Here is a 19,227-nt window from a genome sequence, read left to right on the forward strand (position 1 = left end):
CCTTTACAGTGCTCTAGATAAAAATCTTTCTTTGCCTGGGCAGAACAAAAACAAGGTATAGGGATGAACAGATAACAGCAAGCATCCCTTTGAATGACATACAAGCCTTGAATACTTTCCTCTGCCACATCACAAATGTGTAGAAATCTGGGTATTGTATTTTGCATTAATACATTGGTCAACCCTGTAGTAATATATACGTCTAATACTTTGATGCACTGGGGAAAATCCTCTCATCCCAGCAAACCAACCATTGGGTAGATTTGACAAGTTACTCCCTAAAGGGGCAAACAAACGATGGTCAGATAGTCTACACAGGATTCCTAAAAAAGTATGCAGACCAACTGCAAAGGTTAAATAATCAGGAGGCCACGTTAAGCCCTCATCTTTTGAAACATAAACATTCTAAACATAGCAATTCGAAAAAGACCTCTAAAGTACTAAACGGAATCCAGTGGCAAATCCAAAAATCTCTCTGTATACCATCCTCTAGTCTTCTTTGAAGAAAGGAACTGCCAACTTAAATCTTGCTTCCCACCATACTTCAACCAAGAGCTGATCATTTAGCTTGCACTTTACTAATTGGTAATCCTCCAGTCAGCAAACATTAAAGGACATCCAGGGTCTCAAGCTATGGAACACCTTAAACACATAACCTAATTGCCTTCAGTTCGAAAACCTGGGAATACTGAACTATTAAGGCAGCCATTCTGCAGGAGACTTGCAGCAGAGGGCAGTGAGTGACGAATAGTGGGCCTCTCCTTTCCTTGAACCTTTTTCCGCCATTGTCTTAATTTGCTTAAACCAGAGCTGTGTTGTGAATGAATATAAAGCAATATCTAGTGCTTTATAAAACTCCTAAATAAACAAATACAAACATTTCAACATATCTTCATTGCAAATTCGGGGCTAGAGCACATTGAAAGTGATACGACTTCAGTTGTGGCTAGTTTTAGTTAAAGATTGTGGCTGTTAACCATAAGACAATTTCGACCCCATTTATTTCTCCTGTCTACTCTCTATTTCATGCCTCTTTGCCCCATCTTGTCAAACATAATGAATGCCCTTGGTTAGCTACCCTTTGTTATTTACCATGCCTCGATCCAGTATTATATGAATGTTATGCTCTGTTAGGAGTTCATAAGCGTGCAGATACTAAAAAGTGTCCTGGTGCTGGGTCACTAGCAATTGCTTTCCTCACGGCCTATACAAAAGACGCAGAATAGACAGTCAATACGAATTTGGTAGGAAAATCGGTAAAATAAATTACATTTTCGGAACATAAAAAGAGCACCAACACATTTGGGCGTCCATAACCAGTGTCTAGTCCATGCCCTGAATTTTGGGAAATAAAAGGAGCGGCATCCAAAGGTCAAAGGGGCCCTACTTGGGAAATAGATATTTAATTTCTTCCTGAAGTAGAGTAGACCTGAATTGTGTATGGCTTAACGGGCTATACATAAATACTTAAAAGTAATCTGTTTAGCAACAAGAAGCCAGTGTAGTATGCACAGTGCAGAAGACGAGGCATGCCAGTGCAGGCCAAGACCTAACTTGTGGCAACCATCATTTGGATGTATTGGAGTTTCCTAAACTCACTCTGAATCCACACTTGCCCACCAGTCAAACCTTGTTAAGAGCAGGGTTATTCAGATGTTTACTTCTACCTGCAGCACTGAGGCCACCAGACTGGGTCTGGAAAACTTAAGATACAAGTTCATCTTGTAGATGGCGCTGGACTAAGTCAGTGCCAGAAGAGATGTCAGGCGACACCTCTGAGGCCATGAAGGGCCCAATCTGGCATATCGTCATCAGTTCTATTTTTTTTTCCAGGCATTTGTCATGGATGCAGAGCGTTGATCTCTGAGGAAATTCCTCAAACAATAGAAATTCCCCACAAATCAGGGTTTAAACTCTATTAGAATTGTGAGGGACGTACTCTCACTCAGTATGTTTGTGGTGTCTGGCGTTTGACTAGGATTCCAAGGCCTGGTCCTCTCCTGCCTCAGCATGAACCTGAAGGCCATCAGGGAATGGGAGGCCAGGCTCTTTATGGCCAGGGCAACAGATGACCACTGGCATTGAAAGTGTTCTCTGTGTCTTTCCCACTCTCCATCCTCCTCATTCACCAAACTGAAGAACCATAAGAAAGCAAAAAAACACTCACAAGGTAAGTCTACTAGACGCTTTCTGACTCGCACAGGGCCTTAATCCTCAGAAACTGAGTTGGTCCAGGTACCACCTGAGGACCCTCCATGCAGCCCTACTCCTTCTTCGAGCCCAGCTCTAGATAGACCTCCGCAGTGTCCTGTGCCCTCAACACTAGCACTTATAACTCACCCTCCATGCTGCAATTCCCTGAATTTCTGGCTCCGAGCTCTGATTTGGCAGTGTTTCTCAATGCCATGTATAGCATCTTTGCCAAGGTAGTGACACCCTATGTAGCCCCTTTGGGCCCATCAGACCCACCATGGCCTCAGCTATTCTTGCCTTTCTATCCGACTCTGGTCAGTGCCATGCCTTAGAATTCATCACAATGCTTCCCTCCTTTGGTCTGGCACTTTGCTTCTCAGCGCCTCAGTTGACTGTGTGGACGGCACCTTCTCCACCGCCACCTTCACCACAACTCCAGATATGGAGCAACAGGGGCTGCAGACTAACGTTGATCCTTGAGTCCATTCCTGCAGGGAAACCCAACGTTTGCTTGAAAAGGAGGCTTATAGGATATGCCTCCACTGATTCTTTGGCACAGACTCGGACCCTTTGGAGTATCTGTCCTATGATGACCCACACCAGGACCCCTTTCAAGGATTTTAAGGCCTTTCATCAGCAAGTGGACAGGTTACCTTACCATGGCCATGGAATTCCAACTGGGCTCCAACACCTGAGGTGGTGTCCCTTTATAAAATAATGCTAAAGGCTGCAGAGGCCTTGGATTTGAAGCTGCTTTCAGCATTTTTTACTGAGGTCCGCTTACTATCACCTGCCACATCAGAACCCCTGCTGCCCTTCATTGAGGCCTTGCTGACATCTGTCCTGGTGGCTTGGGAGAAGCCCCTCAAAGCTAGCAGTAGCTAGGCTTGTGGCGGGCCCCTACAATTTGATGCCGGGTGACCTGCCATTCCTTTCCACTCACATGTTGTGGTTATTCCAGCTTTTTGCTCCAGTACCAATTGGGTGGTGCCTTCCCTACTGTGCCTTTAGGTAGGGAAAATGGCTGGAGGCAAGAAAGTTTTCTTGTCCGAGTATGACCCTGAAATAACTAAACACCAACTTTCTTCTTGAACATTATACCCATGCCTTTTGGGACATGGCCCAAATGATGCTGCCACACAATCCCTCAAACATGCAGAAGCATTTTCAAGTGGTCATCGCCGACAGTCAGAATGCTTTTCGCCATCTCAATAAATCCAGACATGAGACAGCTAACTCAGTTGCCCGTGCCATGAGGGACCTCCATTTCCATCAGTCCCCATGCTTAACTTTGGATGTCCACTCTCTTCAGACATCCAATCCAATCTGATGGACCTTGGCTTTCATTGAGTATGCCTCTTCCGTGATAAGGCAGATTCTGCGCTGGAGAGATTTAAGACTTTGAAAGAAACAGCGTTTTAACTCTGTCTTCAGCTTCTGTCACCATCCAAGGTCCTCCTGTCCATTTACCACTTTTGTGGTTTTGGCAGAGAGTTCTCCTTTCATTCCCATCCGTACCAGAAGCAACCTAACCCTCTCATTCACAAATACAGGGGCTGCTGCAAAAGACTGGCCCATGAACCCACATTGCAATTTCCTCCTCATCTTCCTCTTGCCCAGCACCTGCAGGAAAGCAGGCATAGGCTGTTCCTCCAACTGCACACTGAGCAGGTGTCCCATTTATTTTCAGCCTTGAAGGTCATTACTTGGAACCAGTAAGTCCTCCAGCTCATAGAAAAGGGGTACATCTTTTTGTTTCTTGAGGTTCCGCACCCTGTCCCACCTCCTCTCTCTTCCCGACCCTCAGAACATTTGATCATTTTGCAGCAAGAGATGCCTGCCCTCCTTCTGAAAGGGGCAGTGGAGTTAGTGCCACACAGAGAAATAGGCAAAGGTTGCTACGTTCGCTACTACCTGGTGTCCAAAAAGGATGGTGGTCTTCGTGTAATTCTAGACCTCAAGAAGAGCCTGTATTTCTGCATCAAAAAGGAAACGTTCAAGATGCTGATCTCCTGTTGTTGGAGCTTGGAGGCTGGATAGTGTCACTGGATCTGCATGATGTGTGCTTCCATATTTCTATCCTGCGGTCCCATCGGAAGTACCTGTGATTTTTAGTGGGCTCTACACACTGCCAGTTTGCAGTACTGCACTTTGGTTTGACATCGGCACCTCAAGTCTTCACGAAGGTAATGGTGGTGGTTGCGGCCCATCTCCGCCGTTCGGGTGTGTCGATTTTCCTGTACCTGAACGACTGGCTTATAAAAGCCATTTCACTGTAGATAAGTGTTGTATCACCTGCAGTCAACTGCATCTCTGCTCTTCGACCTGGTCTTTGCGATCAGCAAGCCCATATCTCACGTGTGCCCTCCCAACTCCTCTGTTTCAGAGGCTCAGTACTGGACACCACGCTTCTCTGCCCCTATCCACAGAGAATCTCAGACATCCAGGAGATGATTCTTTTATTTCAACTAGGCTTAAGTGTTCCAATCTTGAGAGTCTTACAATTCATAGGTCACACTCGCAACCCCCTGTTATCATGTCTTTCCCTAAAGGCCTGACTAACTTTTTTTCCTCCCACTCTGTAGTTCCCCAATGGGACTTGACTTTGGTTTGCACGTTCTTAATGGAGACTCTGTTTGAGCCCCTGCATAGTTGTACCCTTCCCATGTTAACCCATTAAACTGTATTTTTGGTTGCCATCACATCTGGTAAAAGGGTCAGTGAGTTACAGGCCCTTAGCTCTCATCCTCCATCCACTACCTTCGTTCCAGACAAGTTGGTGTTACAAACCAGGGAGGTTTCCCCCCTAAGGTGGTCACTCCCTTCCACCTTGACTAATCCATTAGCCATCCAAACTGCTACCTGCTCCTTATCCTATGAAGGAGGTGGAATGGTTGCATCTGTTGAACGGTAGGTGGGAGGTTAATTACTACCTTTTTTCTAACTCAACATCGAAATAGCTATTAAGTGAACTGTACAAATATTTTAGAATATATTTAGGTATTTCTGAGGGTACATTGTTGTAATTCTGTATTTCAGGAGGCTGGCTCAGTTTACGGTGTACAACTGTGGTGTGGCACCCTATACCGAGTCCAGGCAACTCTTGGTGACTGTGTTTAGGTGTCCAGATAGCAAAAGCTCTTTAGGGGTAACTGTGGTGAGCAGCTAAAGCTTATCTAGGAGGAGTGTAAATACCACAATTGATGTGGAGGTGCGCAGGGATGAATGCTTCCCTAGCTGCCTGAAGTAACTATTGGTTTAAATCATACATCAGCCCTCCCCTGGTCAGGGTATTGCTGCCAAATCTGTTCTACAGGTGAATTATTTCCAAGTAGAAGTATCCATCAGAAGTTAAAGTGACATCCACAACAGCTTCACACCACAGGCATTCAACACCCCCCCTACCGACACGATCAGCAACGACTCACCCCTCCCCCCCCCCCCCCCAACCTATTTCTCACCTGGGCCCCTACCAACGAAGAAGAAACTGAAAAAACGATGAATTCCATCCACTCAGGCTCCCCCTCGGACTCCTGCCCCCACCGCATTTTCAACAAAGCCAGCCCAACCATCACACCCAAGCTTCGCACCATAATCAACAGCTCCTTTGACAACGCCACCTTCCCAGACTCCTGGAAGCACGTAGACATCACCGCACTCCTGAAAAAGCCCAAATCAGACCCTGATGACCTCACCAACTACCACCCAATTTCGCTTCTCCCCTTCCTCGCCAAAGTTGCTGAAAAACTAGTGAACACCCGCCTGTCTCACTTCCTAGAGGAAAGCAACGCACTCGACGCCTCCCAGTCTGGATTTCGCAAGAACCACAGCACTGAGACCGCCCTCATTGCTTGTACTGAACATCAGAACCAGAGTCGACAAGGGGGAAACTGTCGCACTCATCCTCCTGGACCTCTCCGCTGCCTTCGATACTGTCTGCCACCAAATACTCCGCACACGCCTCCACAACGCAGGTATTCGACCCAAGGCCCTAGACTGACTTGCCTCCTTCCTCACCGAAAGAACCCAGAAATTCCGCTTCCCTCCCTTCCACTGCACAGCCACCAAGATCATCTGCGGAGTCCCCCAAGGGTCCTCCCTCAGCCCCACCCTTTTCAAAATTTACGTGGCCCCGCTCGCCAACATCCTCCAACCACATGGAATCACCATCCTATCCTATGCAGACGACACCCAGCTCGTCTTCTCCCTCACCCGAAACCCTACCACCGCCAAAACCAACCTCCACGCTGGACTCCTTGACACCGCTAAATGGATGACAGCAAACCACTTCAAGCTAAACTCCAACAAAACCGAAATCATCATCTTCGGCCCCAACAAAACTATATGGGACAACTCCTGGTGGCCCACTGCCCTAGGATCCCCACCAACGCCCGCAAACCACGCACGCAACCTCCGCATAATCCTAGACCCTTCCCTCTCCATGACCCAGCAAATTAACGCCATCACCGCCTCCAGTTTCAACAATCTCTGCATGCTACGAAAAACCTTCAAATGGATTCCCATAGAGACCAGAAAGACCGTAACCCATGCACTCATCAGCAGCAGGCTAGACTACGGAAACACCCTCTAAGCCGGCACCACACTCAAGCGAAAACTCCAGAGGTTCCAGAATGCAGCCGCCCACCTCATCCTGGACCTCCCACGCCATGAACACATCTCCTCACACCTCAGAGCTCTTCACTGGCTTCTAATTGACAAGAGGATCACCTTCAAAATCCTCATCCACGCACACAAATCCCTCCGCAACACTGGACCAACCTACCTCCTCAACGAAAGAGTGGACTTCCACACCCCTACTTGCCACCTCCGCTCCGCCGACCTCGCATTCGCCACAGTCCCCCACATCCAACGCACCACCACAGCAGATCCTTCTCCTATCTCGCCTCCAAAACCTGGAACTCCCTCCCCACCAACCTCCGCAAGACCCAGAACCTCCTGTTCTTCAGGAAACACCTCAAGACATGGCTTTTCAAACAGTAATCGGCCTCCCCACCTCCTTACCCCCTGTCCCTTCCCAGTGCTTTGAGACCCTTACAGGTGAGTAGCACGCTCTATAAATTTTTTGATTGACTGATTGATACTTGCCTGCGGCAACTGTCTTTCTAGTTGATACTCAGTCTACTTGCAGATTCTGACCCAACTGCCTCACTGTTTGAAGGATGTGTTACGGGGAAAGTTAATAAGACCCGTTACAATTGTATTGGTACTGCAATTTTGCTTGATTTTAGTCTCCCTCTTATGGCCTCTGAGATGTCGCCTGACATGACTTCTGGCACCAATTAGAGCCCTCTACCTGGCAACATTGTATCTTTGAAGTTTTCTGGATCCAGTCTGGCATCTGGGGGGTTGCTCTGCAGGTGAGGAATCTGCACATAGATAGAGTATCCCCAGGTAAGTAACCTTTTTCTTCCATCCAGTATTGGCAGTTATAAAAGGTAAGCCTCCAACACAAATAAGTCACCTACAACAAAATAGCTTTTTGATTGGAGAATTCATATTGAATACACTGCACTGAAAAAAACGCCAGACAAGTTTTGTATAAGTACAAAATGATTGAATTAATGACTAAAATGCAGTAGTTCAGTCAAAGCATTAACCTGCTGCACCTCACCAACACATCATTTTGAAACTTAGTGTGTGTTTTCTCAAGGTATCACAAATATCATGATGGTAGAGCCAGTGAAGCTTCCTAACCCTTTTCAAGTGGAAATCTCTGAATAAAATACCGCTAATCGATCAAACTTAATTAAAAAGTCCAGATAATAAGATAGACTTAAATCACAATTCCAAAACGTCTAATGATTTGCAATATATATTCAAATTGAGTGTTTGATATTGTTTACACTTGATTCCAAAACGAAAGAGGGAAAAAAAAACCTTGTGATATGTTCTATTTATGTCCAATGCTAAAAGTATAATTCTAAAATCATAATTGTGAATTTAGTTTCAAGGAACATTAATCTTCTTGCAAATGTTCCGCAAGCAAATTTGAACACCCACACTTTGACGCATAAAAATATTGGAGACTGATACACTGTATTTGAGTATATCCAGAATGCATCAGGTTGTCAAAGCAAAGCCCAGTACTGGAAACAATACTATTGATGACATGGAGAGAAGTGGCCACACGATAGGTACCTCAGTGTGGAGTAATCAAAAGCTTATATGCCTTTCAGGTTTTATAGCAATTGAGTCCAGAAATGTTAGTGCTGTCTACTATTGTAAGATTACATGATCAAGCAACATAGAGGTTCACTTATTAAAATACAACTAGATTTTGTGATGTAGTACAAACCTCTTCCGGATCTTTGCTCAGTGTGCAATGTGAATTCTCCAATTTGAAGAAAAGGGGATTTTTTTTTGTATAAGTGTGACATTAGTGTTTTAGGAACCTATTTTCTGTTCATAAGGCTGCCACTTCATCTACTCTCCCCTCCAGTGCTTTAAGTCACATCTTGGGCCATGTCAAGCTTTTTTTAAAGCAACTAATAGTCACCTACCACAAAATAGCTTTTTGATTGGAGAATTCACATTGAATACACTGCACTGAAAAAAACGCCAGACAAGTTTTGTATAAGTACAAAAGGATTTAATTAATGACTAAAATGCAGTAGTTCAGTCAAAGCATTAACCTGCTGCACCTCACCAACACATCATGTAACCCTTGTTTAACATTCCTTTTTAGAAAGCATATTCAATTACAAAGCTTGCATCTCAAAAACATATAACTTATTTTTGTTTCAGTGGTGGGCATTGTTTCTATGGCAATTTTTATCAATTTTCCTTATTCTCTCTCAATACAGAAGATTTACTCTTGGTCGATGGAATGTTGATGAAGAATGATGAGTCTGTTTCTGCAGCACATCTTATTCAAGCAGCCAAACTAGGAAATACCAAAGCAACCAACATTCTCAAAACTGGTAAGAGCATTCCTTCCAGAAATGTATTGTTTAAATGTGTAAAATCCACTTGAAATCACCTGCAATCTCTAACTGAAAACCAGAGTTCGATGGCATCTGTCGCTGTAGATACGCATGTTCTGCAATAGCTCGCCATCTGGTGTTGGGCCGGAGTGTTACAAGTTGTTTTTCTTCGAAGAAGTCTTTCGAGTCACGGGACCGAGTGACTCCTCCTTTTGTCTCCATTGCGCATGGGCGTCGACTCCATCTTCGATTGTTTTTTTTCCGCCATCGGGTTCGGACGTGTTCCTGTCGCTCCGAGTTTCGGAACGGAAAAAATAGTTAATTTCGGAAGATTTTCGTCGGTATTGTTGCGTTCGGGATCGGCGTACTTAGATTCCACACCGCATCGAAGATCGAAGAGCTCCGGTGCCCTTCGGGGTAGTTTTTCGATCCTCCGTCGGGGCCTGGTCGGCCCGACCGCGTGCTGAAGAACGCCGATGGAACGGACCCCGTTCCGTTTCTGCCCCAAATGCCACAATAAATACCCCTACACAGACCAACACTTGGTCTGCAACCTGTGCCTGTCACCTGAGCACAGCGAAGACACCTGCGAAGCCTGTCGTGCGTTCCGGTCCCGAAAAACACTCCGAGACCGTCGAGCCAGAAGACTTCAAATGGCGTCCGCACCGACAGCTCAACGGGAGTTCGAGGAACAAGAAGAGGAAGGTACCTTCTCGATCCAAGACTCAGACTCCGAAGGATTCGACGATACACAAACCGTGAGTAAGACGTCGAAAACCACACAAAGAAACATTTACAAGGCCCAGGGGACGCCACTGCCACCAGGCCATGGCTCGACCCATAAATTCGGTGACCGACCGTCGGCACCGAAAAAGGCCCAAACAGTGCCGAGATCGTCCGACTCCGGTCGAGACACCGGCACGCAGCCTTCTCGGGACCGAGAAAGTGCTGGAGACAAGCCACGACACCGAGATGCCGGTGTGGACACGGCTCGACGCCGAGACAGCGGCACCGAAACAGATCGACGCCGAGAGGTTTCGGCCCCGAAAAGGAAAAAAGTCACCTCGGAGCCGAAAAAACACGCAGACAAAGTTTCGATGCCGAAACAAACTGCAAGCGACCCGGCTTCAGGCTCTTATACAGAAGAGCACTCGCTAACCTCCCAAATGCAAAAGCATAGGTTTGAGGAAGAGCTACAAGCAACTGATGTGGACCATACGCAAAAGCGTATCTTCATTCAGCAGGGGACAGGAAAAATAAGCACCCTTCCCCCCATTAGGAGAAAGAGAAGGTTGGAGTTCCAGACGGAACTTTTCACCACTTTTGGTTGTGGTGCTTGAGTTACACCACCACCCTCTCCTCCGCACATGATTAACGTTTCACCAGCACAAACGCCATCACACTCCCCAGCTCACACCACCATGAGCCAGGGTGACCAAGATCAAGACGCATGGGACCTATACGACGCCCCAGTGTCAGATAACAGCCCGGAGGCATACCCTACAAAACCATCTCCACCAGAAGACAGCACCGCGTACTCTCAGGTGGTGGCTAGAGCAGCACAATTTCACAACGTAAGCCTCCACTCAGAACAGGTCGAGGATGATTTCTTGTTCAACACACTCTCCTCCACCCACAGCTCCTACCAAAGCCTGCCTATGCTCCCTGGTATGCTCCGGCACGCAAAAGACATATTTAAGGACCCGGTCAAAAGTAGGGCAATCACACCAAGGGTGGAAAAAAAGTATAAACCGCCTCCTACGGACCTGGTTTTCATCACAACACAGCTGCCACCAGACTCTGTTGTTGTAGGAGCAGCTAGGAAAAGGGCCAACTCTCACACATCTGGAGATGCACCACCCCCAGATAAAGAAAGCCGCAAGTTTGATGCAGCTGGTAAGAGAGTCGCAGCACAAGCTGCAAACCAGTGGCGCATCGCGAACTCCCAGGCACTACTTGCGCGCTATGACAGAGCCCACTGGGACGAGATGCAACATCTCATTGAACATCTGCCCAAAGACTTCCAAAATAGGGCAAAACAAGTGGTTGAGGAGGGACAGACCATCTCCAACAACCAGATACGTTCCTCCATGGACGCTGCAGATACAGCTGCACGGACAATTAATACATCTGTAACTATCAGAAGGCATGCATGGCTCCGAACGTCTGGATTTAAACCAGAGATTCAACAAGCAGTTCTCAATATGCCTTTTAATGAAAAAGAACTGTTCGGTCCAGAAGTGGACACAGCGATTGAGAAACTCAAAAAAGATACGGACACTGCCAAAGCCATGGGCGCACTCTACTCCCCGCAGAGCAGAGGGAATTACAGCACATTCCGTAAAACGCCCTTTCGAGGGGGGTTTCGGGGTCAAAGCACACAAGCCAGCACCTCACAAGCAACACCGTCCACTTACCAGGGACAGTATAGAGGAGGTTTTCGGGGACAATATAGAGGAGGGCAATTCCCTAGAAATAGAGGGAGATTTCAAAGCCCCAAAACACCTACTACTAAACAATGACTCACATGTCACTCACCCCCTCCACACAACACCAGTGGGGGGAAGAATAGGTCATTATTACAAAGCATGGGAGGAAATCACTACAGACACTTGGGTTCTAGCAATTATCCAACATGGTTATTGCATAGAATTTCTACAATTCCCTCCAAACATACCACCAAAAGCACAAAATTTAACAACACACCATTCCAATCTCCTGGAGATAGAAGTGCAGGCACTATTGCAAAAGAATGCAATCGAATTAGTGCCAAACACACAAATAAACACAGGAGTTTACTCACTGTACTTTCTGATACCAAAGAAGGACAAAACGCTGAGACCAATCCTAGACCTCAGAGTAGTGAACACTTTCATCAAATCAGACCACTTCCACATGGTCACACTACAAGAAGTATTGCCATTGCTAAAACTGCACGACTACATGGCAACTTTAGACCTCAAGGATGCTTATTTCCATATACCAATACACCCATCGCACAGGAAATACCTAAGGTTTGTATTCAAAGGAATACATTACCAATTCAAGGTACTGCCTTTCGGATTAACAACAGCACCAAGAGTCTTTACCAAATGTCTAGCAGTAGTCGCAGCACACATAAGAAGGCAGCAAATACATGTGTTCCCATATCTAGACGACTGGCTAATCAAAGCCCATTCGTTAATAGAGTGCTCAAATCACACAAATCATATCATACAAACCCTCTTCAAACTAGGGTTCACCGTCAATTTCACAAAATCCAAAATTCTGCCACGCAAGGCACAACAATACCTGGGAGCCATAATAGACACATCAAAAGGAGTAGCCACTCCAAGTCCACAAAGAATTCAAAATTTCAACACCATCATACAACGCATGTATCCAACACAAAAGATACAGGCAAAGATGGTATTACAACTCCTAGGCATGATGTCATCATGCATAGCCATTGTCCCAAACGCAAGACTGCACATGAGGCCCTTACAACAATGCCTAGCATCACAGTGGTCTCAAGCACAGGGTCACCTCCTAGATCTGGTGTTAATAGACCGCCAAACTTACCTCTCGCTTCTGTGGTGGAACAACATAAATTTAAACAAGGGGCGGCCTTTCCAAGACCCAGTGCCACAATACGTAATAACAACAGATGCTTCCATGACAGGGTGGGGAGCACACCTCAATCAACACAGCATACAAGGACAATGGAACGTACATCAAACAAAACTGCATATCAATCACCTAGAACTTCTAGCAGTTTTTCAAGCACTAAAAGCTTTCCAACCAATAATAGTTCACAAATACATTCTCGTCAAAACAGACAACATGACAACAATGTATTATCTAAACAAGCAGGGAGGGACGCACTCCACGCAGTTAAGCCTGCTAGCACAAAAAATTTGGCATTGGGCAATTCACAACCAAATTCGCCTAATTGCACAGTTTATACCAGGGATACAAAATCAACTCGCAGACAATCTCTCTCGAGATCACCAACAGGTCCACGAATGGGAAATTCACCCCCAAATACTGAACACTTATTTCAAACTCTGGGGAGCACCTCAGATAGACTTGTTTGCGACAAGGGAGAACGCAAAATGCCAAAACTTCGCATCCAGATACCCACACAAACAATCCCAAGGCAATGCCCTATGGATGAACTGGTCAGGGATATTTGCTTACGCTTTTCCTCCTCTCCCTCTCCTTCCTTACCTGGTAAACAAACTCAGTCAAAGCAAACTCAAACTCATATTGATAGCACCAACTTGGGCAAGGCAACCCTGGTACACAACGCTGCTAGACCTATCAGTGGTACCCTGCATCAAATTGCCCAACAGGCCAGATCTGTTGACACAGCACAACCAAAAGATCAGACACCCAGATCCAGCATCGCTGAATCTAGCAATCTGGCTCCTGAAATCCTAGAATTCGGGCACTTACAACTTACCCAAGAATGTATGGAAGTCATAAAACAAGCAAGAAGGCCATCCACCAGGCACTGCTATGCAAGTAAATGGAAGAGGTTTGTTTGCTACTGCCATATTAATCAAATACAACCATTACACACAACTCCAGAACATGTAGTGGGTTACTTGCTTCACTTACAAAAATCTAACCTAGCTTTCTCTTCCATTAAGATTCACCTTGCAGCAATATCTGCATACCTGCAAACTACCTATTCAACTTCCCTATATAAAATACCAGTCATTAAAGCATTCATGGAGGGCCTTAGGAGAATTATACCACCAAGAACACTACCTGTTCCTTCATGGAACCTAAATGTTGTCCTAACTAGACTTATGGGTCCACCTTTTGAACCCATGCACTCCTGCCACATACAGTTCCTAACCTGGAAGGTGGCATTTCTCATCGCCATTACTTCCCTGAGAAGAGTAAGCGAGATTCAGGCGTTTACTATACAGGAACCTTTTATACAACTACACAAAAATAAAGTCGTCCTAAGGACCAATCCTAAATTTTTGCCGAAGGTTATTTCACCGTTCCATCTAAATCAAACAGTGGAACTTCCAGTGTTCTTTCCACAGCCAGATACCGTAGCTGAAAGGGCACTACATACATTAGATGTCAAAAGAGCATTAATGTATTACATTGACAGAACAAAGAACATCAGAAAGACTAAACAACTCTTTATTGCATTTCAAAAACCTCATGCAGGAAACCCAATTTCAAAACAAGGTATAGCCAGATGGATAGTTAAATGCATCCAAATCTGCTACCTTAAAGCTAAACGACAGCTGCCCATTACACCAAGGGCACACTCAACCAGAAAGAAAGGTGCTACCATGGCCTTTCTAGGAAACATCCCAATGCAAGAAATATGTAAGGCAGCCACATGGTCTACGCCTCACACATTCACCAAGCACTACTGTGTAGACGTGTTATCCGCACAACAAGCCACAGTAGGTCAAGCTGTATTAAGGACATTATTTCAGACTACTTCCACTCCTACAGGCTGATCCACCGCTTTTGGGGAAATAACTGCTTACTAGTCTATTGCAGAACATGCGTATCTACAGCGACAGATGCCATCGAACTGAAAATGTCACTTACCCAGTGTACATCTGTTCGTGGCATCAGTCGCAGTAGATTCGCATGTGCCCACCCGCCTCCCCGGGAGCCTGTAGCAGTTTGGAAGTTACCTTCAATTATTTATATATGTATCATCTCAACCTTAAATAGGTGCATACTTAGTCACTCCATTGCATGGGCACTATTACTACAATTCAACGCCTACCTCACCCTCTGCGGGGAAAAACAATCGAAGATGGAGTCGACGCCCATGCGCAATGGAGACAAAAGGAGGAGTCACTCGGTCCCGTGACTCGAAAGACTTCTTCGAAGAAAAACAACTTGTAACACTCCGGCCCAACACCAGATGGCGAGCTATTGCAGAACATGCGAATCTACTGCGACTGATGCCACGAACAGATGTACACTGGGTAAGTGACATTTTCATCACAGGAGATAATACAAGTCCTTGTTCTGAAGTTGAGATGTGGCTTCATTATAAGCGTAGTCCAAATATACTTTAAAGAAGTTTGAAAATTATAAAAAAAAAAAAAAAGTAAAGAAAACTCTTAAAGCTAACACAAGTACGAATAGTGAAACTTTGTTAGGCACTCTTGTTAAACCCAGTTGAAATGGCTGATGTATGCACACACTGCAGGGGAACGTACAACCTTATGAACTTCAGTCATCTGATCCACCATCTGAAAACCTTTTGGTCACTGAAGTCAACAGTTTGGAGGTACCGCAAATCCAGACTTTTTCACCCACAAGAGGTAAATAAATTCCCGCCAAAATTCTACATTTCTTGGCATTCAAATAGAAGATAACTGTACATCCTTAGTGACAAATCATTTTAACTAATGCAATGCTGTATATATTGACTTCCAACAAAAACAGTTCACCGCCCTTTTTTGTTTCTGGGATCCTGCTGTCTTGGTCTCTGGTGGTCGTTGCAGGTTCAAAAGTAGCTATTGGAGTGAAACCACACCATTCTAGGAACCAGCGTCTCTTAAAAAAAGTGTATTGAGACCCTCAACCGCAAGTTTCTATCAATGGTATATATCTGATAGAGACTTCTAGTTGCAGATTTCTTACCTTTGAATTTCCCCAGGCGTCAGACTGGATCCTGAGAATTTTTCTTCTAGCAGTACCTCTGCGTGCCGTCAGGTGGCATTGGTCGATTCCGCAGGCGGCGTTGGCGGCGTGCTCGCTGTGATGACATTGCAGTCATATATAGGCGCCACCCCGGCATGCTGACGTCAGTTCTTTTCTTTCTTCGCCAGCCTGCGCGCAGATCCGGAGAAGAGCTACCTCAGTCATTTTTTTACTACGTCGACATTTTTGTCGTATTTTTTACAAGTTTGTGGATGCGTCGAGGGATGTCCTGCAAGACCGGTTTCAAGCCCTGCGACTCCTGTCACCGAACTATGTCGGTGACTGATCCGCACCTCGTGTGCTTATGGTGTTTGGAACACGATCACAACCCGAAGTCGTGCTCAGAGTGTTGGGCCGTGAACCCGAAGGCTTTGAGGGAGCGGTCCCTAAAGCTCATGGCGTCCCGACACTCGACTCTGCACCGCTCATGATCCCGTTTGAGAGGAAGGTCTTGGGATCGGCCGCGGAGTCACCACCACTCTTTGTCCTCTAAGTCATCGGGACATTCGGGTCACAAGAAGAAGAGGTCGAAGAAAGACAAGCGTTCTTCGACTTCACCCCGTCGATCAGGTGATACGACGTGGGAAGAGCGCCAACGCTCTAGGCCTCCGTCAACAGAGCCTTCTTCTGGGTCGGCTCTGCGATTCCCCGACTTCCCGGGAGCTGGAGCCACCCCTGCCCAACTAGAGTTTTACGAGGCCATGCGCCTCATTTTTGGGTGGTCTGACCCACCTTCGGAGCCTTCGGGCACAGGTGAGTCAGTTTGGGTCCCTTTGGTTTCAAAGCCTTCGGCTTCCGCTCCGGATCGCCCCTCCGGATCCAATCACAGATCCACCCGACGCCGGTCGTGCCACGGTGACGGGTCAGATGTCGATGCTTCCGGCGTCGGTTGGGCACACAATCGACATCGATCCCAGACTCCTAACTGGCGACCCAGAGCCGGAACAACGTCGATCAACGCAGATTCCTTTCTCTATGGACTCTCCTGGGCCCAGGGTTGATCCAGACCCTTATGCTTGTGGGTATGGATATGGGGAGAGAATGGAGGGGTCGCTGGACCCTTTAGAATACCAGCTTGGCCCACAAATGGACTGGGTACAGGACTTGGGTGATGCCAGTGGACTAGACATCTCCCCCGACACTGGTATGCTCTCTCCTCCTAGCGTGGCTACGGAGGAGGGTGCTTCTTACTCTGTGGTGGTAAGAAGGGCGGCTGAGGTTAGGCCTAACAGCATAACTGACGTGCTTCAACCAGGGTCTTCCTCTTCCGAGCCCCTTTTACCCTTCAATTAAGCAGTGCCAGACGTCCTTTTGGGTACTTGATCCCGACCCAGCACAGGGGCCCCTGTGAATAGGACAATTGCCTGCCGCCATTGGCCTGCGCCGTCAGACCCAAAATTCCTGACTCAACACCCCACGCCTGAGAGCCTTGTCATCATAGCTTCTTCTTCATCCGGCGCATTAGCTGCTGCACCCCCAGATAGGGAATCAAAAAGACTGGATAATTTGGGGAAGAAGTTGATTTCTTCCAACAGTCTAGCGCTGCGGTCCGTGAACACTGCATGCCTTTTTGGGCCGCTATTCCCATGCTCTCTGGGATACGGTCACACAAGTGCTGCCTGCAGTTCCGGAGGAGGTCTGGGCTGGGCTGTCCTGTCCCAAGCCATAGGGGATGCAGCTAAGTTCATGATTCGTTGTGGACTGGATACGACCGACTCTCTGGGCAGATCGGTTGCATCGATGGTGGCAGTGAGACACCATGCCTGGCTGAGAACGTCTGGCTTTTCAGGGGATGTCCAGCAATCCTTGATAGACATGCCCTTTGATGGCACACGTCTCTTCGGAGACAAGGCGGGCGCGGCACTCGATCGCTTTAAGGATTCCTGAACCACAGCATGGTCCCTTGGCCTCGCGCCTGCACGTAGACCCCAGCAGTCCGCCATTCGCACCTTTTGTGGCTACGGCAGGGGCACCCAACCGCGTCCTTTTCCACCTGGCCACAGACCCGCGCATGCTGTACAGCCCCTGCGCGAACACGGGATACCATGTTCTCGGTGATCAGGGGGTCAGCGTGTCACCCATACCCCCCACCACCTCCTCAGCCTCCAAGCCTTCCTAGCCTGCAGGTACTTCAGCAGCCATTAGGTGGCAGGATACGCTATCACCTGCCCCTAATGCCAAGCCATTACCTCAGACAGGTGGGTACTCCAAATTGTCCGAAGGGGCTACTCTGTCCCCTTCGAGACTTCTCCTCTAGCCATGCCACCTTCTTACAGCCAGATATCAGAGGATCAAATGACGCTTCTCCTCGAGGAAGTGGAAGCTCTTTTGGCCAAAGGAGCTATAGAGAGGGTTCTGTTCCAGAAGTAGGTTGTGGTTGCTATTCCTGCTTGGTTCCGAAAAAGGAGAAAGGTCTTTGACCTATATTAGATCTTCGGTCCCTCAATCTCTTCCTAAAAAAAGGAGAAGTTCAAAATATTAACATTGGCTCTTGTCCTATCTGCCCTGGATCCTGGAGACCGGATGATAGCTTTGCACTTGCAAGATGCATACTTCCACATTCCCGTCGTGCCGGCTCACAGGCGTTACCTACGGTTCATGGTAGGTCATGGGCACTTTAAGTTTACCGTGCTCCCCTTTGGCCTTACCAGTGCCCCTCGGGTGTTCACGAAAGTGATGGTAGTGGTGGCAGCTCATCTGCTCAGGTTAGGGGTCCTAGTCTTCCCCTACCTCGACGATTGGCTGTTGAAGGTGAACTCGCCCCAGTCAGTCATCTCCCACCTCCAGACTATGGCAAACCTCTTGCATTTGCTGGGGTTCACTATCAATGAGCTGAAGTCACACTGGACTCCTTCTCAGACACTCCCTTTCATCAGAGCTGTTCTGAATACAGTGCCGTTTCAGGCATATCCTCCCGAAAAGCGAGTCCAGGATATTCAGGCTATGATACCGATGTTTCAGCCTCTATCCTGGATTTCGGTGAAGATGACTCTGAGGCTGCTGCGCTTCATGGCCTCCTGCAGTTTCAAAATGCCAGATGGCATATGCAGACTCTGCAGTGGGACCTGAAGTTCCAGTGGGCACAGCATCAGGGTAATCTCTCAGACAAGGTCCAGATCGCGGAAGGGAGTGCGGAAGACCTGCAGTGGTGGTTAACGAATCAGGATTGGGTCAAGGGCAGATCTCTCTCCTTTCCCCAACCAGATCCTACAATTGTGACAGATGCGTCACTTCTGGGATGGGGTGGCCACATGGGAGAGGCAGAGATCAGAGGCATCTGGTCTCCGGCAGAAACTGGTCTCCATATAAATCTTCTGGAGCTCCGAGCGATTCAACTAGCATTGAAAGCATTTCTTCCCTCCCTCAAGGGGAAAGCAGTGCAGGTGTTCACAGGCAACAAACAAGGCGG

At 47.1% G+C, this 19,227-nt stretch overlaps 1 protein-coding gene across 3 annotated transcripts in view; it reads left to right on the plus strand.

Moving 5' to 3' along the window:
* Nucleotides 1-19,227, plus strand: part of GNE (glucosamine (UDP-N-acetyl)-2-epimerase/N-acetylmannosamine kinase) — a 278,480-nt gene that overhangs the window by 253,642 nt on the left and 5,611 nt on the right. For all 3 annotated transcript variants that reach the window (XM_069237640.1, XM_069237648.1, XM_069237655.1), the window contains exon 11: nt 9,018-9,134. In XM_069237640.1, the coding sequence (XP_069093741.1) occupies nt 9,018-9,134 (117 nt within the window). The remainder of the gene's footprint in view (nt 1-9,017; nt 9,135-19,227) is intronic.

Source organism: Pleurodeles waltl, chromosome 1_2, assembly GCF_031143425.1.
Source record: "Pleurodeles waltl isolate 20211129_DDA chromosome 1_2, aPleWal1.hap1.20221129, whole genome shotgun sequence".
NCBI lineage: Eukaryota > Metazoa > Chordata > Amphibia > Caudata > Salamandridae > Pleurodeles > Pleurodeles waltl.